This window comes from Somniosus microcephalus, unplaced genomic scaffold (genome assembly GCF_052327205.1).
Source record: "Somniosus microcephalus isolate GS21.2 unplaced genomic scaffold, FLI_Smic_1.0 scaffold728, whole genome shotgun sequence".
Lineage (NCBI taxonomy): Eukaryota > Metazoa > Chordata > Chondrichthyes > Squaliformes > Somniosidae > Somniosus > Somniosus microcephalus.
In genome coordinates, this window is record NW_028225915.1 from 69,145 (window position 1) to 95,045 (window position 25,901).

General features: G+C 53.0%; 1 protein-coding gene across 2 annotated transcripts in view; it reads right to left on the bottom strand.

The window, feature by feature from the left end:
• The window catches only part of rnpc3 (RNA-binding region (RNP1, RRM) containing 3), a 50,603-nt gene that overhangs the window by 6,153 nt on the left and 18,549 nt on the right, over window positions 1–25,901 (bottom strand). Inside the window, exons 7-11 of one of the 2 annotated variants that reach the window (XM_085980921.1) lie at window positions 21,556–21,624; window positions 20,081–20,217; window positions 14,696–14,821; window positions 13,859–13,986; window positions 12,746–12,907 (exon numbers count right to left, since the gene is read on the bottom strand). In XM_085980921.1, coding sequence (XP_085837047.1) covers window positions 12,746–12,907; window positions 13,859–13,986; window positions 14,696–14,821; window positions 20,081–20,217; window positions 21,556–21,624 — 622 coding nt within the window. The remainder of the gene's footprint in view (window positions 1–12,745; window positions 12,908–13,858; window positions 13,987–14,695; window positions 14,822–20,080; window positions 20,218–21,555; window positions 21,625–25,901) is intronic. The other variant, XM_085980923.1, reaches the window with a different exon arrangement.

The window sequence follows — 25,901 nt, forward strand, 5'->3', positions numbered from 1 at the left end:
ATTCTCTACCACAGAAGGCAGTTGAGGCCAATTCATTAAAGATATTCAAGAAGGAGTTGGATATATTTCTTAGGGCTAAAGGGATCAAGGGATATGGGGAGAAAGCAGGGACAGGGAACTGAATTTGGATAATCAGCCATGATCTCATTAAATGGCGGAACAGGCTCGAGGGGCCGAATGGCCTACTCCTGCTCCTATCTTCTATGTTTCTATGGCAGCAACACAGGAACAGGAGGAGGCCATTCAGCCCCTCGAGCCTGTTCCACCATTCATAGCAACACAGGAACATAGGTATGATGTAATTGCCATTGCAGAGACATGGTTGCAGGGTAACCAAAGCTGGGAATTGAATGTTCCAGGGTACTCAACATTTAGGAAGGACAGATAAAAAGGAAAAGGAGGTGGCGTAGCACTGTTAATAAGGGATGAGATCTGTACGGTAGAGATAACTTGGCTCGGCAGATCATGATATAGAACCAGAATCAGTTTGCGTGGAGCTAAGAAACAGCAAAGGGCAGAAAACATTGGTGGGAGTTGTGTATAGGCCACCAAACAGTAATGGTAATGTAGGGCACAGGATCAATCAAGAGATTAGAAGTGCATGTAACAAGGGCAATACTGCAATCGTGGGGGACTTTAATTTACATATTGACTGGGCAAATCAAATTACCACTAATGGTGTGGAGGACGAATTCTTGGAATGCATGCGAGATGCTTTCCTGGATCAGTATGTGGAGGAACCAACCAGGGAACAGGCTATTCTGGATCTGGTACTGTGTAATGAGAAAGGGCTAATCAATAATCTTGTGGTAAAGGGGCCTTTAGGGACAAGTGACCATAATATGATTGAATTTTATATTAAGTTTAAGAGTGATGTAGTCCAATCTGAAACTACGGTCTTCAATCTAAACAGAGGAAACTACAAGGGTATGAGGGACAAGTTGGCCATGGTAGATTGGGAGACTACACTAAAAGGTATGAAGGTGGACATACAATGGCTAACATTCAAGGAAATAATACAAAGTTTGCAACAAACATATATTCCTCTAGGGCATAAAAACCCAAAAGGAAAAGTGATCCAACCATGGCTAACAAAAGAAATTAAAGCTAGTATTAAGTTAAAGAAGGAAGCTTATAAAGTTGCCAGAAAAAGCAGTCAGCCTGAGGATTGGGATCTTCTTAGAAATCAGCAAAGGGGACCAAGAAATTGATAAAGAAAGGGAAAATGGAATATGAGCACAAACTAGCGAAAAATTTAAAAACGGATTGCAAAAGCTTCTATAGGTATGTGAAAAGGAAAAGACTGGCGAAGGTAAATGTAGGTCCTTTACAGTCAGAGACGGGAGAATTTATAATGGGGAATGAGGAAATGGCAGAGAAATTAAATAAATACTTTGTTTCTGTCTTCACGGAGGAAGACACAAAAAACCTCCCAGAAATACGAGGAAACCAAGGGTGTGATGAGAATGAGGAACTTAAAGAAATTATTATTAGTAAAAAAAACAGTACTAGCAAAATTAATGGGACTAAAAGTCGATAAATCCCAAGGACCGGATGACCTACATCCTAGGGTTTTGAAAGAGGTGGCCATTGGAATAGTGGACGCATTGGTTGTCATCTTCCAAAATTCTATAGATTCTGGAACGATTCCTGCAGATTGGAGGATAGCAAATGTAACCCCGCTATTTAAGAAAGGGGGAAGAGAGAAAACGGTGAACTACAGACCTGTTAGCCTCACATCAGTAGTTGGGAAACAGCTGGAATCTATTATAAAGGATGCAATAACTGGGCACTTAGAAACTAATAGTAAGATTGGGCCGAGTCAACATGGATTTATGAAAGGGAAATCCTGTTTGACAAACCTATTGGAGTTCTTTGAGGATGTAACTAGTGGAGTAGACAAAGGAGAACCGGTAGATGTGGTGTATTTGGATTTTCAGAAGGCCTTCGATAAGGTCCCACATAAGAGGTTGGTGAACAAAATTAGGGCACATGGAATTGGGGGTAATATACTAGCATGGATTGAGAATTGGTTAACAGACAGAAAACAAAGAGTAGGGATAAACGGGTCTTTTTCAGGATGGCAGGCTGTGACTAGTGGGGTACCGCAAGGATTGGTGCTTGGGCCCCAGCTATTCACAATCTATATCAATGATTTGGATGAGGGGACTAAATGTAACATTTCCAAATTTGCTGATGGTACAAAGCTAGGTGGCAGTGTCAGTTGTGAAGAGGCTTCAAGGGGATCTCGACAGGCTGAGTGAGTGGGCGAGAACATGGCAGATGGAATATAATGTGGATAAATGTGAAGTTATCCACTTTGGTAGAAAAAACAGAAAGGCAGAGTATTTCCTAAATGGTGAAAGATTGGGGAATGCAGATGCTCAAAGGGACCTGGGTGTCCTTGTACATGAGTCACTGAAAGTGACTATGCAGGTGCAGCAAGCCATTAGGAAGGCAAATGGTATGCTGGCCTTCATTACAAGAGGATTTGAGTACAGGAGTAAAGAAGTCTTACTCCAATTATATAGGGCCTTGGTGAGACCACACCTAGAGTACTGTGTACAATTTTGGTCTCCTTACCTAAGGAAGGATATACTTGCCATAGCGGGAGTGCAACAAAGGTTCACGAGATTGATTCCTGGGATGGCGGGACTGTTGTATAGAAGAGATTGAGTAAACTAGGCCTGTATTCTCTTGAATTCAGAAGAATGAGAGGGGATCTCATTGAAGCATACATAAGAATTATTAGGAGCAGGAGTCGACCATTCGGCCCTTCGAGCCTGCTCCGCCATTCAATGAGATCATGGCTGATCTTCTGCCTCAACTCCATTCACCGCCCCTATCGCCATATCCCTTGATGCCCTTACTAGTCAGAAATCTACCGACTTCTGTTTTGAATATACCCAATGACTGAGCCTCCCCAACCCTCTGGGGTAGAGAATTCCAAAGATTCACCACCCTCTGTGTGAAGAAATTTCTTCTCATCTCAGTCCTGAATGTCCTACCCTTTATCTTGAGGCTGTGGCCCCTGGTTCTAGACTCCCCAGCCAAGGGACATAGACAGGCTAAGTAAGTGGGCAGAGATTTGGCAGATGGAATACAATACTGGAAAGTGTGAGGTTATGCACTTTGGCAGGAAAAATAGTAGAGCAAGTTATTATCTTAATGGCAAGAAACTGGAAAGTACTGAAGTACAAAGGGATCTGGGGGTCCTGGTGCACGAAACTCAAAAGGTTAGTATGCAGGTGCAGCAAGTGGTAGGTCCATGGAATATGCTGCCCCAAAAAGCTGTAGAAGCTACATCATTACATAAATTTAAAACAGAAATAGACAGTTTCCTAGAAGTAAAGGGAATTAAAGGTTACGGGGAGCGGGCAGGAAATTGGACATGAGTCTAGGTTCGGATCGGTCATGGCCCTGTGGGTAGCGGAGCGGGCCCAGGGGCCGTGTAGCCTGATCCTGCTCCTATTTCGTGTGTCTAATTCTGTTAGATTCAGGAGATGGTTCTGGGATAGTGGATTGGCGGTTAGGATCAGATCAGCCATGATCTTATTGAATGGCGGAGCAGGCTCGAGGGGCCGATTGGCCTACTCCTGCTCCTATTTCTTATGTTCTTATGCTTCCTGACATCACCCCTGAACGGCCTGGCTCTAATTTTAAGGTTATGTCCCCTTGTTCTGGACTCCACCCACCAGAGGAAATAGGATATTAGCCGGGAAGTTTTACTCTCACCACTGGCTAGTGAACTAAAAAAAAAATAGCTCATAAGAACCTAAGAAACAGGGAGCAGGAGCCGGCCATTCGGCCCCTCGAGCCTGCTCCGCCATTCAATAAGATCATGGCTGATCTGATCTTGGTCTCAACTCCACTTCCCTGCCCGCTCCTCATAACCCGCGACTCCCTCATCGTTCAAAAATCTGTTAATCTCCGCCTTGAATATATTCAATGACTCCGCCTCCACAGCTCTCTGGGTAAGAGAATTCCAAAGATTCACGACCCTCAGAGAAGAAATTCCTCCTCATTTCGGTTTTAAATGGGCGACCCCTTATTCTGAGACTATGCCCCCTCGTTCTAGATTCCCCCCCCGCCCCCCGCGAGGGGAAACATCTTCTCTACATCTACCGTGTCAAGACCCCTCAGAATCAATTCCAGCCAACATTTAATTTTCTATTTTAAAAAAAAAGAAATCATAAATAGTTTTGATGATCAGTATTTTGGAATGCTGCGATCGCTACAAAGGGCAAAAATGCTACAATCTAGAATTGGATTTCAAAATGTGAATATAAGCAAGCAAAACACGCTGGTACCCTGGCACTCCACCCTCACCACAGCCCCCGCCAGTATAGCACACATCCTCCTCCATCACACGATCTCCTCAGCATCCACAGATCATTACCCTGCAACCGTGGCACAATGCCATCCTGGCACATCCTCCCCCCCCTCTCACTGCAACCCTCCCCCCCGCCCCTCAAACTGGGACCCTCTCTCTCCCCCCCCTCACACTGGAACCCTCACTCTCCCCCCCCCCCCCCCCCACCTCAAACTGGGACCCTCTCTCTCCCCCCCGCCCCTCAAACTGGGACCCTCTCCCCCGCCCCTCAAACTGGGACCCTCTCCCCCCCCCCCCCTCAAACTGGGACCCTCTCCCCCCCCCTCACACTGGGACCCTCTCTCTCCCCCCCCGCCCCTCAAACTGGGACCCTCTCCCCCCCCCCCTCAAACTGGGACCACTCTCCCCCCCCCTCACACTGGGACCCTCTCTCTCCCCCCCCGCCCCTCAAACTGGGACCCTCTCCCCCCCCCCCCCCCCGCACTGGGACCCTCTCTCTCCCCCCCGCCCCTCAAACTGGGACCCTCTCCCCCCCCCTCACACTGGGACCCTCTCTCTCCCCCCCCGCCCCTCAAACTGGGACCCTCTCACCACCCCCCGCACTGGGACCCTCTCTCTCCCCCCCGCCCCTCAAACTGGGACCCTCTCTCTCCCCCCCCCCGCCCCCCCCCCCCACCACCTCACACTGGGACCCTCTCTCTCCCCCCCCCCGCAACCTCAAACTGGGACCCTCTCTCTCCCCCCTCCCCACCCACACTGGGGCCCTCTCTCTCCCCCCCGCCCCTCAAACTGGGACCCTCTTCCCCCCCCCCCCCCCCTCACACTGGGACCCCTCTCTCTCCCCCCCCGTCCCACCCACACTGGGACCCTCTCTCTCCCACCCGCCCCTCAAACTGGGACCCTCTCCCCCCCCCCTCACACTGGGACCCCTCTCTCTCCCCCCCCGCCCCACCCCCCCACCACCTCACACTGGGACCCTCTCTCTCCCCCCCCCGCAACCTCAAACTGGGACCCTCTCTCTCCCCCCTCCCCACCCACACTGGGGCCCTCTCTCTCCCCCCCCGCCCCTCAAACTGGGACCCTCTCCCCCCCCCCCCCCCCCCTCACACTGGGACCCTCTCTCTCCCCCCCCCCGTCCCACCCACACTGGGACCCTCTCTCTCCCACCCGCCCCTCAAACTGGGACCCTCTCCTCCCCCCCCTCACACTGGGACCCTCTCTCTCCCCCCCGCCCCACCCACACTGGGACCCTCTCTCTCCCACCTGCCCCCCCCCGCACTGGGACCCTCTCTCTCCCCCCCGCCCCTCAAACTGGGACCCTCTCCCCCCCCCCCCCCTCACACTGGGACCCTCTCTCTCCCCCCCCCCCGCCCCTCAAACTGGGACCCTCTCCCCCCCCCTCACACTGGGACCCTCTCTCTCCCACCTGCACCCCCCCCCCCCGCACTGGGACCCTCTCTCTCCCCCCCCCCGCCCCTCAAACTGGGACCCTCTCCCCCCCCCTCACACTGGGACCCTCTCTCTCCCACCTGCCCCCCCACCCCCCAGCACTGGGACCCTCTCTCTCCCCCCCCGCCCCTCAAACTGGGACCCTCTCTCTCCCCCCCCCCTCTCACACTGGGACCCTCTCTCTCTCCCGCACCCCCCTCACACTGGGGCCCTCTCTCTCTCCCCCACCCCCCTCACACTGGGACCCTCTCTCTCTCCCCCCCCACTCACACTGGGACCCTCTCTCTCTCCCCCCGCCCCCTCACACTGGGACCCTCTCTCTCCCCCACGCCCCCTCACACTGGGACCCTCTCTCTCCCCCCCCCACCTCGCACTGGGACCCTCTCACCCCCCCCCTCCCTCGCACTGGGACGCTCTCTCTCCGCGCCCCCCCCCCCCCCTTCGCACTGGGTCCCTCTCTCTCCCCACCCCCCTGGCACTGGGACCCTCTCTCCCCCACCCCCCCCCCCTCGCACTGGGACCCTCTCTCTCCCCCCCCCCGCCCCTCAAACTGGGACCCTCTCCCCCCCCTCACACTGGGACCCTCTCTCTCCCACCTGCCCCCCCCCCCCCCCCCAGCACTGGGACCCTCTCTCTCCCCCCCCCGCCCCTCAAACTGGGACCCTCTCTCTCCCCCCCCCTCTCACACTGGGACCCTCTCTCTCTCCCGCACCCCCCTCACACTGGGGCCCTCTCTCTCTCCCCCACCCCCCTCACACTGGGACCCTCTCTCTCTCCCCCCCCCCTCACACTGGGACCCTCTCTCTCTCCCCCCCCACTCACACTGGGACCCTCTCTCTCTCCCCCCCGCCCCCTCACACTGGGACCCTCTCTCTCCCCCACGCCCCCTCACACTGGGACCCTCTCTCTCCCCCCCCACCTCGCACTGGGACCCTCTCACCCCCCCCCTCCCTCGCACTGGGACGCTCTCTCTCCGCGCCCCCCCCCCCTCCCTTCGCACTGGGTCCCTCTCTCTCCCCACCCCCCTGGCACTGGGACCCTCTCTCCCCCACCCCCCCCCCTCGCACTGGGACCCTCTCTCTCCACCACCCCCCCCCCGTTGCACTGGGACCCTCTCTCCCCCCGCCCCTCACACTGGGACCCTCCCCCCCCCCCTCACACTGGAACCCTCCCCCCACCCCCCCTTGCACTGGGACCCTCTCTCCCCCCCCCCCCCTTGCACTGGGACCCTCTCTCCACCCCCCCCCCCCAACCTCACACTGGGACCCTCTCTCTCCCCCCCCCACCCCACCTCACACTGGGACCCTCTCTCTCCCCTCCCCCACTCACACTGGGACCCTCTCTCTCCCCCCCCCCCTCGCACTGGGACCCTCTCTCTCCCACAATTCACAATTCAAATCGCTTTATTGGCATGATAAGTTACATCTTATGTTGCCAAGTTACATCTTATGTTGCCAAAGCATCAAAATACATTTATGGTTGAGCACATAAACGCAGTTCTATTCATACAGTGTATAAACAGGTATATCCCGGAGTGTATAAATATACATTCGCATTGTTTATATATATTCTTTTCTTAGTTTACTGGTTGTCCCTCTGTTCATGGCAAGCTGTAACATAGTGTGCCGCCAGTGTTACACAGCTTCTCTCCTCTCCCAGTAGGAATGGGAGTTTTTGGTTGTCATTCAGATTTCTGAATTCAGGGCATATTTGTGAGAATTTTTGGTAGAAATTCTCCCCGATGTCCTGATATTTTCCACAGGCTGTGAGGAAGTGCATCTCTGTCTCCACTACTCCCTGACTGCAGTGAGAGCATATCCTGTCTTCTCTTGGCAGCCTGGTCTGCCTGTGTCTAGCGATCGAAAAAGGCAGACACAGGCAGACCAGGCTGCCAAGAGAAGACAGGATATGCTCTCACTGCAGTCAGGGAGTAGTTGAGACAGAGATGCACTTCCTCACAGCCTGTGGAAAATATCAGGGCATCAGAGAGAATTTCTATCAAAAATTCTCACAAATATGCCCTGAATTCAGAAATCTGACTGACAACCAAAAACTCCCATTCCTACTGGGGGAGGAGAGAAGCTGTGTAACACTGGCGGCACACTATGTTACAGCTTGCCATGAACAGAGGGACAACCAGTAAACTAAGACAAGAGTATATATAAACAAGGTGAAAATATATTTATAAACTCAGGGATATACCTGTTTATACACTGTATGAATGGAACCGCGTTTATGTGTTCAACCATAAATGTATTTTGATGCTTTGGCAACATAAGATGTACCTTATCATGCCAATAAAGCGATTTGTATTGTATTGTATTATTGTCTGCCTTTTTCGATTGCTAGGCTATGTTCGCTAAGTCTGTACCTTGTCAAGGTTCTTCTCAGTTTGTTATCCTTTACCATGGTCAGGTAATCAGCTATGTTGTATTGTCTGTTTAGGGCCAAGTAGCAATTGAGTTTGCTTTGGGTTTTTGTTGTTTCTGCCCAATATGTCAGATATTTTTCCTTTTGCTTAGCGACGATTGTGTTGGGTCGAATTCTTTGTGTTACCCTGTCACTGTCCTGGGGCTGGTTATTGTTAGTAGTTACTTCACTGAGTCCCAGGACTAGTTGACTGAGGGTATTCTTCTTTATGGTCAGCTCTTGGCATTTCAGGGCGTCGTAGTGATAGCATTGGGGGTTGCTCATTTGTAGGTGATTCCAAAATTTGGTGGCTCTTTTTTGGATAGTGATTATTAATGGATATTGGCCTAGTTCCGCCCTGCATGCATTGTTTACTGTTTTCCTTTGAGTCCGGAGGATACTTTTACAGAATTCTGCATGTAGGATCTCAATTGGGTGTTTGTCCCATTTTGCAAATTCTTGTTGAGTTCGCGGTCCCCATACCTCACTGCCATAGAGTGCAATTGGTTCAATTACTGATTTGAAAATTTTGAGCCAAATGCTAATTGGGATTTCTATTTGGATTGATTTTTTGATGGCATAGAAAGCCCTTCTTGCTTTCTCTTTCAGTTCATTCACAGCCAGTTTGAAGTTTCCCGTAGAACTGATTTTTAAGCCCAAGTATGTGTAGTGAGTGGTTTGTTCAATTTTGGTTGTTCCTACTGTGAAATTTATTTTGGGTCCCTGATGTTTGGATCTTTGCTGGAACACAAGGACTTTGGTTTTTTGGGGATTTATTGTCAGGGCCCAAGTCTGGCAGTACGACTCCAGCAGGTCCAGGTTCTGCTGTAGACCCTCTTTAGTTGGTGACAGCAGAACCAGGTCGTCTGCATAGAGCAGGAATTTAACCTTGGATTCATACAGGGTGAGGCCGGGTGCTGTAGATTGTTCAAGTAGTTTTGCCAATCCATTTATGTAAATATTAAAGAGTGTCGGTGAGATTGGCGAGCCCTGCGTCACCCCCCGCCCTGTGGGAAGTATTTTGTTTGTTTGTCTCCAATTTTAACTGCACATTTGTTGTTTGTATACATTGATTTAATTACATCATATGTTTTCCCTCCTACCCCGCTTTCGATAAGTTTCAGGAATAAACCGTCATGCCAGATGGAGTCGAAAGCCTTCTGGAAATCTACAAAGCATGCGTAGATTTTGCTTTTGTTATGGTGAACGTGTTTGTCAATTAGGGTCTGTAGGGTGAAGATATGATCGGATGTTCTATAGTTTGGCAGGAATCCAATTTGGCTTTTACTCAAGACACTCGCACTGGGACCCTCTCTCTCTCCCCCCCTCGCACTGGGACCCTCTCTCTCTCCCCCCCCCCTCGCACTGGGACCCTCTCTCTCTCCCCCCCCTCGCACTGGGACCCTCTCTCTCTCCCCCCCCCTCGCACTGGGACCCTCTCTCTCTCCCCCCCCTCGCACTGGGACCCTCTCTCTCTCCCCCCCCTCGCACTGGGACCCTCTCTCTCTCCCCCCCCCTCGCACTGGGACCCTCTCTCTCTCCCCCCCCCTCGCACTGGGACCCTCTCTCTCTCCCCCCCCCTCGCACTGGGACCCTCTCTCTCTCCCCCCCCCTCGCACTGGGACCCTCTCTCTCTCCCCCCTCCCTCGCACTGGGACCCTCTCTCTCTCCCCCCCCTCGCACTGGGACCCTCTCTCTCTCCCCCCCCTCGCACTGGGACCCTCTCTCTCTCCCCCCCCTCGCACTGGGACCCTCTCTCTCTCCCCCCCCTCGCACTGGGACCCTCTCTCTCTCCCCCCCCTCGCACTGGGACCCTCTCTCTCTCCCCCCCCTCGCACTGGGACTCTCTCTCTCTCCCCCCCCTCGCACTGGGACCCTCTCTCTCTCCCCCCCTCACACTGGGACCCTCTCTCTCTCCCCCCCCTCGCACTGGGACCCTCTCTCTCTCCCCCCCCCCCTCGCACTGGGACCCTCTCTCTCTCTCCCCCCCCTCGCACTGGGACCCTCTCTCTCTCCCCCCCCCTCGCACTGGGACCCTCTCTCTCTCCCCCCCCTCACACTGGGACCCTCTCTCTCTCCCCCCCCTCGCACTGGGACCCTCTCTCTCTCCCCCCCTCGCACTGGGACCCTCTCTCTCCCCCCCCCTCGCACTGGGACCCTCTCTCTCTCCCCCCCCTCGCACTGGGACCCTCTCTCTCTCCCCCCCTCGCACTGGGACCCTCTCTCTCTCCCCCCCCTCGCACTGGGACCCTCTCTCTCTCCCCCCCTCGCACTGGGACCCTCTCTCTCTCCCCCCCCTCGCACTGGGACCCTCTCTCTCTCCCCCCCCCTCGCACTGGGACCCTCTCTCCCCCACCCCCCTCGCGCTGGGACCCTCTCTCTCTCCCCCCTCCCTCGCACTGGGACCCTCTCTCTCTCCCCCCCCTCGCACTGGGACCCTCTCTCTCTCCCCCCCCTCGCACTGGGACCCTCTCTCTCTCCCCCCCCTCGCACTGGGACCCTCTCTCTCTCCCCCCCCTCGCACTGGGACCCTCTCTCTCTCCCCCCCCTCGCACTGGGACCCTCTCTCTCTCCCCCCCCTCGCACTGGGACCCTCTCTCTCTCCCCCCCCTCGCACTGGGACTCTCTCTCTCTCCCCCCCCTCGCACTGGGACCCTCTCTCTCTCCCCCCCCTCGCACTGGGACCCTCTCTCTCTCCCCCCCCCCCCTCGCACTGGGACCCTCTCTCTCTCTCCCCCCCCTCGCACTGGGACCCTCTCTCTCTCCCCCCCCCTCGCACTGGGACCCTCTCTCTCTCCCCCCCCTCACACTGGGACCCTCTCTCTCCCCCCCCCTCGCACTGGGACCCTCTCTCTCTCTCCCCCCCCTCGCACTGGGACCCTCTCTCTCTCCCCCCCCCTCGCACTGGGACCCTCTCTCTCTCCCCCCCCTCACACTGGGACCCTCTCTCTCTCCCCCCCCTCGCACTGGGACCCTCTCTCTCTCCCCCCCCTCGCACTGGGACCCTCTCTCTCCCCCCCCCCTCGCACTGGGACCCTCTCTCTCTCCCCCCCCTCGCACTGGGACCCTCTCTCTCTCCCCCCCCTCGCACTGGGACCCTCTCTCTCTCCCCCCCCTCGCACTGGGACCCTCTCTCTCTCCCCCCCCCTCGCACTGGGACCCTCTCTCTCTCCCCCCCCTCGCACTGGGACCCTCTCTCTCTCCCCCCCCCTCGCACTGGGACCCTCTCTCCCCCACCCCCCTCACGCTGGGACCCTCTCTCTCCCCCCCCCCCCCTCGCACTGGGACCCTCTCTCCCCCCCCTTACACTGGGACCCTCTCTCTCTCCCCCCCCTCGCACTGGGACCCTCTCTCTCTCCCCCCCTCGCACTGGGACCCTCTCTCTCTCCCCCCCCTCGCACTGGGACCCTCTCTCTCTCCCCCCCCTCGCACTGGGACCCTCTCTCTCTCACACCCCTCGCACTGGGACCCTCTCTCTCTCCCCCCCCTCGCACTGGGACCCTCTCTCTCTCCCCCCCCTCGCACTGGGACCCTCTCTCTCTCACACCCCTCGCACTGGGACCCTCTCTCTCCACCCCCCCCCTCGCACTGGGACCCTCTCTCCCCCCCTTACACTGGGACCCTCTCTCTCCCCCCTCACACTGGGACCCTCTCTCTCCCCCCGCCCCCTCGCACTGGGACCCTCTCTCCCCGACCCGCCCCCCCCTCGCACTGGGGCCCTCTCTCTCCCCACCCCCCTCGCACTGGGACCCTCTCCGCCCCCCCCCCCCCCCTCGCACTGGGTCCCTCTCTCTCCCCACCCCCCTGGCACTGGGGCCCTCTCTCCCCCCCGCCCCTCACACTGGGACCCTCCCCCCACCCCCCTCACACTGGAACCCTCCCCCCACCCCCCCTTGCACTGGGACCCCCCCCTTGCACTGGGACCCTCTCTCTCCCCCCCCCCCCCCTCCCCCACCTCACACTGGGACCCTCTCTCTCCCCCCCCCCCCCTCCCCCACCTCACACTGGGACCCTCTCTCTCCTCCCCCCCCCCCCCTCCCCCACCTCACACTGGGACCCCTCTCTCTCCCCTCCTCACACTGGGACCCTCTCTCTTCACCCCCCCAACCTCACACTGGGACCCCTCTCTCCCCCCCACCTCACACTGGGACCCTCTCTCCCCCTCCCTCCCCTCACACTGGGACCCTCTCTCCCCTCCCTCACACTGGGACCCTCTCTCCCCTCACACTGGGACCCTCTCTCCCCTCACACTGGGACCCCTCTCTCCCCTCCCCCCCCCCCCCCTCACACTGGGACCCTCTCTCTCCCCCCCCACCTCACACTGGGACCCTCTCTCCCCTCACACTGGGACCCTCTCTCCCCTCTCACACTGGGACCCTCTCTCCCCTCTCACACTGGAACCCTCCCCCCACCCCCCCTTGCACTGGGACCCTCTCTCCCCCTCCCCCTCTTACACTGGGACCCTCTCTCCCCTCCCCCTCTTACACTGGGACCCTCTCTCTCCCCCCCCGCCCCTCACACACACATACCCAAACACCGCCCCATCACACATACCGTCTCTGGTGATTCTGCCCTTCGTCAGCTGTTTCCTGGAAATGAACTCGGAAGGAATCTCTTCCTCTTCTTCCTCCTCCTCGCTTTCACTTTTCGAACAGACAGGAGCAGGCCTGATCTTTCCAAATCCTGAGCTTTGAGGCTCAGAATTCTCCTGTGACTCTGAAAACATGAAATTAGTTAAACTGTGCTCAACAATCGTACACACATCACTGGCAATGGCCTCATATTGAAACCACCAGTTTGTTTACAGTAATTCCCATCTAGAATGTGACTGGATTCTTAACTAACTGCATAACAACAACTTGTATTTATAAAGCGCCTTTATCGTAGTAAAACCTCCCAAGGTGCTTCACTGGAGCGATTATCAAACAGAATTTGACACCGAGCCACATGAGGAGATTTTAGGACAGGTGACCAAAAGCTGGGTCCAAGAGGGAGGTTTTAAGGAGCGTTTTAAGGAGGAGAGAGAGGCGGAGAGGTTTAGGGAGGGAATTCCAGAGCTTAGGGCCCAGGCAGCTGAAGGCACGGCCGCCAATGGTGGGGCGAAGGGAGTGGGGGATGGACAAGAGGCCAGAACTGGAGGAGCGCGGAGATCTCGGAGTGTTGTAGGGCTGGAGGAGGTTAGAGAGATAGGGAGGGGCGAGGCCATGGAGGGAATTGAATAAGAGGATGAGAATTTTAAAATCGAGGCGTTGCCAGGCCGAGAGCTAATGTATCATTCCTGTTAAAATTCACACTGCATTAAAGGAGAGATTATATTTAATGCACAACACTCAACATATCTTTTGATGAGAATCGATGCTGCCAGTCAGTCATTTCACTGAAGGAATTATTACACGTGACAACAGTAAGAATGAGGACGGGGGCGGGGGACGAGGGGCGGGCGATGGGAGAAGGCAGTCTTGTAATAGGAGAGTCTTTCTTTCTTTACACTTACCACATCATAGCTCAAATGACATGACGCAACATAACTGCCAGTAATTAACTGGCTGCGAGTGGCTTTTGAGAACAGGTGCTTTAAAAAATTCAAGTTTGTTGTTTTTGCAACTGGGAAAAACGCTTAAACAACCTCGCTCAGACCGAGCGCACGCCAAGTCCGTGACCTCCTACCTGCTCGACGCTCCCCTCCTCCCTCGAGCAAGCCACCAACATCGACGGAGATGTGGAATTCGATTTTCTTTTGACCGTGAGGCTGCGGCTGGTCAAAGACCTCGGACGGTGGCACCGGGGGATGGGAGCTGGGAAGGGAGAGGAAGAGACAAAGCAAAAGCTGACTGATGTTCCAGTGTGTGCAGGGACACTGCTGGGGTGTGCTGGTAATTGATGTTCCAGTGTGTGCAGGGACACTGCTGGGGTGTGCTGGTAATTGATGTTCCAGTTTGTGCAGGGACACTGCTGGGGTGTGCTGGTAATTGATGTTCCAGTTTGTGCAGGGACACTGCTGGGGTGTGCTGGTAATTGATGTTCCAATGTGTGCAGGGACACTGCTGGGGTGTGCTGGTAATTGATGTTCCAGTGTGTGCAGGGACACTGCTGGGGTGTGCTGGTAATTGATGTTCCAGTGTGTGCAGGGACACTGCTGGGGTGTGCTGGTAATTGATGTTCCAGTTTGTGCAGGGACGCTGCTGGGGTGTGCTGGTAATTGATGTTCCAATGTGTGCAGGGACACTGCTGGGGTGTGTTGGAAAGCTTAGCGCTGATTGTCCACCCTACCCTACTCAATTAGTCTAATTGTTTATACATTACCGCCAATAGATGGCCAACTATAAGTCGCCAAGTGCAGAACGGAGCACAGGAGCGAGATTCTGCTGGGAATACGAGCCCATTGGATAAAATATCCCTGAACTTGTTAACAGATTCACTCCTGCTGTGGTATTCACACAGTAAGGATGAGCCGTGTTCGTTGTACAAGCTCCGAGCCGCAGAGTTATTTTCTTGGACTCTCACCTGTGGGTCGGTGCTTTCGGCATATTAATCAGGTCCTTTAATCTGGGCCGTTTTCTGACTGAAACCCGTTTCTTCTTCTGTGTCCGTTTTGGTGGAAGTGAGGCTAATCCCATCATTCGTACCATTCTGCAGAGAAAATAAAACGCTTCGAGACTTAAACAGATTTCCAGGGATGAGCGATTACAGTTATGTGGACAGGCTAGAGAAGCTGGGGTTGTTCTCCTTGGAGCAGAGAAGGTTAAGAGGAGCTTTGATCGAGTAAATAAGGAGAAACTGTTTCCAGTGGCAGGAGGGTCGGTAACCAGAGGACACAGAGTGAAGGGAATTGGCAAAAGAACCAGAGGGGAGATGAGGAGAAATGTTTTTACAGCGAGTTGTTGTGATCTGGAATGCGCTGCCTGAAAGGGCGGTGGAAGCAGATTCAATAATAACTTTCAAAAGGCAATTGGAGAAATACTTGAAAAGGAAAAAATTGGAGGGCTGTGGGGAAAGAGCAGGGAGTGGGACTAATTGGATTGTTCGTCGAAAGAGCCGGCACAGGCACGATGGGCCGAATGGCTGTATCAATCTATGAAATAACCTCCTATCTCTTTCGGTGTCAGCCGTGGCTCAGTGTGTAGCACACTCTGCTCTGAGTCAGAAGGTCGGGGGTTCAAGTCGAACTCCAGAGACTTGAGTACAGAATCCAGTGCAGTACGGAGGGAGTGCTGCACTGTCGGAGGGGCAGTACTGAGGGAATGCCGCACTGTCGGAGGGGCAGTACTGAGGGAGTGCTGCACTGTCGGAGGGCCAGTACTGAGGGAGTGCTGCACTGTCGGAGGGGCAGTACTGAGGGAGCGCTGCACTGTCGGAGGGGCAGTACTGAGGGAGTGCTGCACTGTCGCAGGGGCCGTACTGAGGGAGCGCTGCACTGTCGGAGGGGCAGTACTGAGGGAGCGCTGCACTGTCGGAGGGGCAGTACTGAGGGAGCGCTGCACTGTCGGAGGGGCAGTACCGAGGGAGTGCTGCACTGTCGGAGGGGCAGTACTGAGGGAGTGCTGCACTGTCGGAGGGGCAGTACCGAGGGAGTGCTGCACTGTCGGAGGGGCAGTACTGAGGGAGCGCTGCACTGTCGGAGGGGCAGTACTGAGGGAGTGCTGCACTGTCGGAGGGGCAGTACCGAGGGAGTGCTGCACTGTCGGAGGGGCAGTACTGAGGGAGCGCTGCACTGTCGGAGGGGCAGTGCTGAGGGAGCGCTGCACTGTCAGAGGTGCAGTGCTGAGGGAGCGTCGCACTGTCGGAAGTGCCGTCTTTCGGATCAGGAGCGATTTCGAAGAGGAGCAAGTGAGTTCTCCCCCGTGTCCTGGCCAACATTTATCCCTCAACCAACATCACCAAAACAGTGTGGGAGCTTGCTGTGCGCAAATTGGCTGCCGCACTTCTTATATTAGAACAGCGTCTCAAAAAATACCTCGCTGGTTGTAAAGCACTTTTGGACATCATGGGGACGTGAAAGTCGCTACATTAGCACAAGACCTTTCCTTCTTTTACCACCTGAGGCAACCATATGGTGCGACCAACACATGTTGAACATTAATCAGAGGGTCCTTGAACTAGCAGAAGGACAGTGAGAAGCTGCTGTGCTGATCGCTGTGAGCAAAACGACAGACTGTTGACATATTGAACCAGAACGTTGCAGCACTGAAACAGGGCACTGAGCTGCCAAGTCTGCGCTCGAGCTTCCTCACCTCCACCCCCTCTCCCCCAACCAGGAGCCACCTACTCTAATCCCACTCGCCTGCTTCGAATCTCACAGCACAGGAGGAGGCCATTCGGCCCATCGTGCCTGTGCCGGCTCTTTGGTCGAGCTCTCCAATTAGTCTCACTCCGTGCTCTTTCCCCACAGCCCTGCACATTTTTCCCCTTATCAATTCCCTTTTGAAAGTTCCTATTGAATCTGCTTCCACCGCCCTTTCAGGCAGCGCATTCCAGATCACAACAACTCGCTGTAAAAACATTCTCCTCATCTCCCCTCTGGTTCTTTTGCCAATTCCCTTCAATCTGTGTCCTCTGGTTACCGACCCTCCTGCCACTGGAAACAGTTTCTGCTTATTTACTAATAAAAACTCGTCATAATTTTGAACACTTCTATCAAATCTCCCCTTAACCTTCTCTGCTCTAAGGAGAACAATCCCAGCTTCTCCAGTCTCTCCACATAATTGAAGTCCCTCATCCCCAGCACCATTCTAGTAAATCTCCTCTGCACCCTCTCCAAGGCCTTGACATCCTTCCTAAACTGCGGTGCCCAGAATTGGCCACAATACTCCAGCTGGGGCCTCACCAGTGATTTATAAAGGTTTAGAATAACTTCCTCGCTTAGCTTACTCCTCATATTAACAAATATTTATCCTTTTCAAGACACCATCCAATCCTCTCAAATGAATTTATGGACTCCACATTCTCACTACACTCCGTGTAAAGAATGTTTCTCGAACCATCCCTTTCATTCTTTTTGCTATTATCTTAAATTTGTGCCCTATTTTCCTATCTTGCTAACCACTAGAAGCAGCCCATCACCATTCACATCACCGTAGATTAACTGGCACCAAGACCCGTTCACCCATCATCCCGTGCTCACGGACCTACATAAGCTCCCGGTCCACCAACGCCTCCTGCATGGGCTCGCCCCCTCCCCATCTCGGTAACCCCCCCACCCACCCTACACCCCTCCCTATCACTGTAACCCCCTCCCACCCTACACCCCTCCCTATCACTGTAACCCCTTCCACCCTACACCCCTCCCCATCACTGTAACCCCCTCCCACCCTACACCCCTCCCTATCACTGTAACCCCCTCCCACCCTACACCTCTCCCCATCACTGTAACCCCCTCCCACCCTACACCCCTCCCCATCTCTGTAACCCCCTCCCACCCTACACCCCTCCCTATCACTGTAACCCCCTCCCGCCCTACACCCCTCCCTATCACTGCAACCCCCTCCCACCCTACACCCCTCCCCATCTCTGTAAACCCCTCCCACCCTACACCCTCCCTATCACTGTAACCCCTCCCGCCCTACACCCCTCCCTATCACTGTAACCCCCTCCCACCCTACACCCCTCCCTATCACTGTAACCCCCTCCCACCCTACACCCCTATCACTGTAACCCCCACCTGCCCTACACCCCTCCCTATCACTGTAACCCCCTCCCACCCTACACCCCTCACTATCACTGTAGCCCCCGCCCACCCTACACCCCTCCCCATCACTGTAACCCCCTCCCACCTACACCTCTCCCTATCACTGTAACCCCCTCCCTCCCTATCACTGTAACCCCCTCCCACCCTACACCCCTCCCCATCACTGTAGCCCCCTCCCACCCTACACCCCTCCCTATCACTGTAACCTCCTCCAGCCCTACACCCCTCCCTATCACTGTAACCCCCTCCCACCCTACACCCCTCCCTATCACTGTAACCCCCTCCCACCCTACACCCCTCCCTATCTCTGTAACCCCCTCCCACCCTACACCCCTCCCTATCACTGTAACCCCCTCCCACCCTACACCCCTCCCTATCACTGTAACCCCCTCCCACCCTACACCCCTCCCTATCTCTGTAACCCCCTCCCACCCTACACCCCTCCCTATCACTGTAACCCCCTCCCACCCTACACCCCTCCCTATCACTGTAACCCCCTCCCACCCTACACCCCTCCCCATCACTGTAACCCTCTCCCACCCTACACCCCTCCCTATCTCTGTAACCCCCTCCCACCCTACACCCCTCCCTATCACTGTAACCCCCTCCCACCCTACACCCCTCCCTATCACTGTAACCCCCTCCCACCCTACACCCCTCCCCATCACTGTAACCCCTCCCACCCTACACCCCTCCCTATCACTGTAACCCCCTCCCACCCTACACCCCTCCCTATCACTGTAACCCCCTCCCGCCCTACACCCCTCGCTATCACTGTAACCCCCTCCCACCCTACACCCTTCCCCATCACTGTAACCCGCTCCAGCCCTACACCCCTCCCTATCACTGTAACCCCCTCCCACCCTACACCCCTCCCTATCACTGTAACCCCCTCCCGCCCTACACCCCTCCCCATCACTGTAACCCCTCCCACCCTACACCCCTCCCTATCTCTGTAACCTCCTCCAGCCCTACAACACTCCGAGATCTCCGCGCTCCTCCAATTCTGGCCTCTTGTCCATCCCCCACTCCCTTTGCCCCACCATTGCCGGCCGTGCCTTCAGCTGCCTGGGCCCTAAGCTCTGGAATTCCCTCCCTAAACCTCTCCACCTCAAAACCTACCTCTTTGACCAAGCTTTTGGCCACCCGTACAAACACCTCCTTATGTGGTTCTGTGTCAAATTCTGCGTGATGACACTCCTGTGAAGCGCTTTGGGATAGAGAGAAACCATTTCCTGTAGGGGGGAAGAGTCCAGAACAAGGGGGCAGAACCTTAAAATGAGAGCCAGGCCGTTCAGGGGTGATGTCAGGAAGCACTTCTTCACACAAAGGGCAGTGGGAATCTGGAACTCTCGCCCCCAGAGAGCTGTTGAGGCTGGGGGTCAATTGAAAATTTCAAAACTGAGGAGGATAGATTTTTGTTAGGTAAGGGTGTTAAAGGTTACAGAACCAAGAACTTACATTTCTACAGCGTCTTTCATGATCTCAGGACGTCCCAAAGCGCTTTACAGCCAATGAAGTACTTTTGAAGTGTGGTCACTCCATGTTTTGAACTCATCATCAATACAGGGACAAGACTGTAGCCTGTGTCCAGATAATATTACAAAACTCACATTCACCAGGCACCAAGCCAGGAGAGAGCCCCGTGGAACATTCCCCCTCACATGCTGCGCTGACCAGACTGACACCGGGGCTAAAAGGGTTAAATTCCGAGGCCAGGCTGCACAGACTGGGCTTGTATTCCCCTGAGTTAAAGGGTGATCTAATTGAGATGTTTAAGATGATTAAAGGAGTTGATCGGGTCGAGAGAGAGAAACTATTTCCTCTGGTGGGGGGAGTCCAGAACAAGGGGCAGAACCTTAAAATTAGAGCCAGGCCGTTCAGGGGTGATGTCAGGAAGCACTTCTTCACACAAAGGGCAGTGGGAATCTGGAACTCTCTCCCCCAGAGAGCTGGTGAGGCTGCGGGGGGGGGGGGGGGGGGGGGGGGGGGGGGGGGGGTCAATTGAGGTTTTCAGGATCGATGTTTTTTTTTGTTGGGTGGAGGGGTTGGGGTTTGTAGAACCAAGGCGGGTGAATGGAGTTCAGATGCAGATCAGCCTGATCTGATTGAACGGCAGAACAGTCTCGAGGGGCTGAATGGCCGACTATGTTTTACTACGTTAAAGGCGCTGTATAAATGGAATTTGTCGTTCTTCTACGCACCTCTCTTTGTCCTCTTCACTCCCACTTTCATACTCCGATTCTTCCTCACTGGAAACGTCCATTTCTTCCTCTGGCAAAGGCGGTTCCTCCGGGGGCAACGGAGGCATGGGTGGAGGAGCTGGAAAGTATTCCTCGTACTAGCAGAGGTAGTTTAAAAAAAAAATCATCAATCACCCACAGAACGGAAGCTAGCTGAAAATATTCGGTGACCTTAACCACAGCTCCAACGATTATAGGAGCAGGAGGAGGCCATTCAGCCCATCGAGCCTGTCCCGTCACTCAGAGATTGTGGCTGATCTGTATCCTAACTCCATCTGCCCGCTTTGGTTCCTTAACCCTTCATACCCTTCTCTAGCAAAAACCTATTGATCTCAGGTTTAAAATGATTAATTGAGCTAGCATCTACTGCTTTTAGTGGGAGAGTTCTACACTTCTTGAAGGCAGACTTGAAAGACTTGCATTTCTATAGCGCCTACCACCACCTAAGGACATCCCAAAACGCTTTACAGCCAATAGTTACTGTTGTGGTGTAGGAAACACGGCAGTCTCTTCCCTCCCCGCCCCCAGGAATGGCGGTTGAACAGCTCGCACTCCCCTCGATCAGCCCCCAAAAGTTTAACTCCACCCCAATCACATTACAGCTTGTTCTTTTCCGGTGGCCATTTATTCTCCCCTCCCACCCTCTGGCTCTGTAACATCTCCCGCTTCTGAGGAAAGGGTCATCGAGCAGAAACTTTAACCCGACCTCTGCCCCCTCTCTCCCGCAGAAGCTGCCTGACCGGCTAAGCGTTTCCAGCATTTTCAGTTTTTTTTTTATTTCAAAAATATTTTCTATTGCTTTTGCAACAAAAAAAATTAAAATATCCTTGACCCAAATGTGGGGCCAAGTTCCCCAGTGTCACAGTCTGACCATAGAATCAGACAGCACAGGAGGAGGCCATTCAGCCCATCGTGCCTGCTCTTTGAAAGAGCTCTACAATTAGTCCCACTCCCTGCTCTTTCCCCACAGCCCTGCAAATCTTTCCCTTCCGGTATTTCTCCAATTCCCCTTTGAAAGTTCCTATTGAATCTGCTTCCACCGCCCTTTCAGGCAGCGCATTCCAGATCACAACAACTGGCTGTAAAAACATTCTCATCTCCCCTCTGGTTCTTTTGCCAATTCCCTTCACTCTGTGTCCTCTGGTTACCGACCCTCCTGCCACTGGAAACAGTTTCTCCTTATTTACTCGATCAAAACCCCTCATGATTTTGAGCGCCTCTATAAATCTTCCCTTAGCCTTCCCTGCTGTAAGGAGAACAATCCCAGCTTCTCCAGTCTCTCCACATAACTGAAGTCCCTCATCCCTGGCACCATTCTAGTAAATCTCCTCTGCACCCTCTCCAAGGCCTTGACATCCTTCCTCAAAACCACTCATAATTGGGATAACTTTGGATACTGCGCATGTTATTTTTACAAGTTAAATTTCGCAGATTACCATTGGAGGGCGAGTAGTGATGGGTCCAAAGGGAGCAAGCAAATTCATTTTGTTCATCAGATGCAGAACCTGTAAGCACAATTGCAAGATACTCAGTGCTGTAAGAATGCAAGCCACTAGTGGCCCAGAAATGAGGGTCTCCATGGGCGAGTACGTGCTGGGTACTCACACGTAGGCCCAACAAAAGTGCCGGTTTCGTGCATGTACTGCGCATGCGCGGGAAACGGGAACTTCCGTTCCCTTGAAAGGGGTTGACAGGTGGAACGTGTGCACCGGAGAGGCAGCGCGTGCGCATCGAACTTACGTTTTTTTTGCAGGTTTCTCCGGGAGGGTAAGTCTCCAGCAGTTACACTTTTAAAAAGCAGGCGCAAGGCTTGCTTTTAACAATGTAAGTGGTGAATTAATTAAAATGAAAGCATTTTTTCCACAGGTTTATTATTTTTAAATACTTTAAGGAAAGGTAAGTTTATTTTTAGCCCTGTCAGAAAAGGTAATTAATTTTTTCAAAATTTTAAATTATTGTTTAAAATAGTTATTTCATGTAATTTATAGTTATTTTAAAAATGTGATTTAAAAAAAAAATTATTTGAAGTTTTAGTTATGTGTTTGCTAGTGCTCTGGGGGAGGGTTTAAACTAAAATGGCAGGGGGTTGGGAACCTGAGCAGGGAGACAGAGGAAAGGGAAACAAGGATTAAAGCAAAAGACAGGAAGGAGAAAAACAAAAGTGACAGGCAGAGAAATCAAGTGTTTAAATCAAACATGGCCACAGTAAATAATAATTCTAAAAGATCTAAGAGCGTTAAAAAAACAAGCCTGAAGGCTTTGTGTCTTAATGCGAGGTGCATTCGTAATAAGGTGGATGAATTAGCTGCGCAAATAGAGGTAAACGATTATGATACGATTTGGATTACAGAAACATGGCTCCAGGGTGGCCAAGGCTGGGATCTCAACATCCAGGGGTATTCAATATTCAGGAAAGATAGGCAGAAAGGAAAAGGAGGTGGGGTAGCATTGCTGGTTAAAGAGGGGATTAACGCAATTGAAAGGAAGGATATTAGCTCTGATGATGTGGAATCTGTATGGGTAGAACTGAGAAATACCAAGGGGCAGAAAACGTTAGTGGGAGTGGTATATACACCTCCAAACAGTAATGCGGAGGTCGGGGATGGCATTAAACGGGAAATTAGAGAAGTGTGCAATAAGGGCACAGCAGTTATCATGGGTGACTTTAATCTACATATATATTGGGCTAACCAAATTAGTAACAATACTGTGGAGGAGGAATTCCTGGAGTGTATACGGGATGGTTTCCTGGACCAATATGTCGAGGAACCAACTAGAGATCAGGCCATCTTAGACTGGGTATTATGTAATGAGAAAGGATTAATTAGCAATCTTGTTGTGCGAGGCCCCTTGGGTCGGAGTGATCATAATATGATAGAATTCTTCATTAAGATGGAGAATGAAGTAGTTGACTCAGAGACTGGGGTCCTGAATTTAAATAAAGGAGACTACGATGGTATAAGGTGCGAGTTGGGTAGGATTGATTGGGGAATGTCACTCAAAGGGTTGACGGTAGATGGGCAATGGCAAACATTCAAAGATCGCATGGATGAACTAAAAAATAAAACAAAAAAGGTGACTCAACCGTGGCTAACAAGGGAAATTAGGGATAGCATAAGATCCAAGGAGAGGACATATAAATTGGCCAGAAAAAGCAGTAAACCTGAGGATTGGGAGCAGTTTAGGATCCAACAAAGGAGGACAAAGGGATTAATTAAGATGGGGAAAATAGAGTATGAGAGTAAGCTTGCAGGGAAGATAAAAGCTGACTGTAAAAGCTTTTATAGATATGTGAAGAGAAAAAGATTGGTGAAGTCAAGTGTAGGTCCCTTGCAGTCAGAATCAGGGGAATTTATAATGGGGAACAAAGAAATGGCAGACCAATTAAATACATACTTTGGTTCTGTCTTCACAAAGGAGGACACAAATAACCTCCCAAAGATGTCGGGGAACATAGGGTCTAATGAAAGGGAGGAACTGATAGAAATCAGTATTTGTAGGGAAATGGTGTTAGGGAAATTGATGGGCTTGAGGGCTGATAAATCCCCAGGGCCTGATAATCTACATCCAAGGGTACTTAAGGAAGTGGCCCTAGAAATACTAGATGCATTTGCTGGTCATCTTTCAAAATTCGATAGACTCTGGAACAGTACCCATGGATTGTCGGGTAGCTAATGTTACCCCACTGTTCAAAAAGGGTGGTAGAGAGAAAACGGGGAATTACAGACCGGTAAGCCTGACATCGGTAGTGGGGAAAATGCTAGAGTCCATTATAAAGGATGTAATAGCAGAGCACTTGGAAAAAAGTGACCGGATCAGAGAAAGTCAACATGGCTTTACAAAAAGTAAATCGTGCTTGACTAATCTACTGGAATTTTTTTGAGGATGTAACTGGTAAAATAGATAAGGGAGAACCAGTGGATGTGGTGTATTTGGATTGTCAAAAGGCTTTCGATAAGGTCTGGCATAAGAGATTAGCGTGTAAAATTGAGGCACATGGGACTGGGGGCAAGGTATTGACTTGGATAGAGAACTGGTTGGCAGACAGGAAGCAAAGAGTTGGAATAAACGGGTCCTTTTCCGAGTGGCAGGCAGTGACTAGTGGGGTGCCGCAGGGATCGGTCCTTGGACCCCAGCTATTCACAATATATATTAATGATCTGGATGAGGGAACTAGATGTAATATCTCCAAGTTTGCAGATGACACAAAGTTTGTGTGCTGTGAGGAGGATGTCGAGAAATTCCAGTATGATTTGGACAGGTTGGGTGATTGGGCAGAAGCATGGCAGATGCAACATAACGTGGATAAATGCGAGGTTATCCACTTTGGTGTCAAAAACAGGAAGGCAGATTATCTAAATGGCAATAGATTGGGAGAAGGGGAAGTGCAACAAGACCTGGGCGTCCTTATGCACCAGTCGTTGAAAGTAAGCATGCAGGTGCAGCAGGTGGTTAAGAAGGCAAATGGTATGTTGGCCTTCGTAGCGAGAGGGTTCCAGTACAGGAACAAGGATGTCTTGCTGCAGTTGTACAGGGCCTTGGTGAGACCACATCTTGAGTATTGTGTGCAGTTTTGGTCGCCTTATCTGAGGAAGGATGTTCTTGCCATGGAGGGAGTGCAGCGAAGATTCACCAGGCTGATACCTGGGATGGCAGGAATGACGTATGAGGAGAGATTGGGTCGATTGGGAATAACAACAGAAAATGCTGGAAATACTCAGCAGGCCAGGCAGCATCTGGGGAGAGAGAAACAGAGTTAACGTTTCAGGTCTGGGACCCTTCATCAGAACTGGAAAAAGCTGGAGATGTAACAGATATTAAGCAGGTGCAGAGACGGGGAGGGGTGGGGGGGGTTAGGAGGGGAGGAAGGAATTGAAAGAACATCCTGTACTTTTGTAAGAGGCAGGAAAGATAAAATGTTCCAAATGGGAATGGCAAAAATCATGCTGCATGAGAAATGGGGGCAGGGATAATTATCTGAAATTGTTGAACTCAATGTTGAGTCCAGCAGGCTGCAAAGTGCCCAATCGAAAGATGAGGTGCTGTTCCTCGTGCTTACGTTGAGCAACATTGGAACAATGCAATAGCCCGAGGACAGAGAGATCAGAGTGGGAATGGAGCGGTGAATTAAAGTGACAGGCGACTGGAAGCTCGGGGTCACCCGTACGGACTGAACGGAGGTGTTCCGCAAAGCGGTCGCCCAATCTGCGTTTGGTCTCCCCAATGTAGAGGAGACCGCATCGTGAGCAGCGAATGCAGTATACTAGATTGCAAGAAGTACAAGTAAATCGCTGTTTCACCTGGAAGGAGTGTTTGGGGCCCTGGACAGTGGGAAGGGAGGAGGTAAAAGGGCATTTGTTGCATCTCCTGCGTTTGCACGGGAAGGTGCCAGGTGAAGGAGAAGGGCTGTTGGGGGTGACTGAGGAGTGGACCAGGGTGTCGCGGAGGGAGCGGTCCCTTCGGAATGCTGAAAGGGGAGGTGAGGGGAAGATGTGTTTGGTGGTGGGATCACGTTGGAGGTGGCGGAGGATGATCCGTTGAATGTGGAGGCTGGTGGGGTGAAAGGTGAGGACAAGGGGAACCCTGTCGTGGTTCTGGGAGGGAGGGGAAGGGGTGAGAGCAGAAGTGCGGGAAATAGAATGGACACGGTCAAGGGCCGTGTCAACCACAGTAGAGGGGATACTCGGTTGAGGAAAAAGGAAGACATGTCAGAAGCACTGGTGTGGAAGGTGGCATCGCCAGAACAGACGCGGCAGAGACGGAGAAACTGGGAGAATGGAAT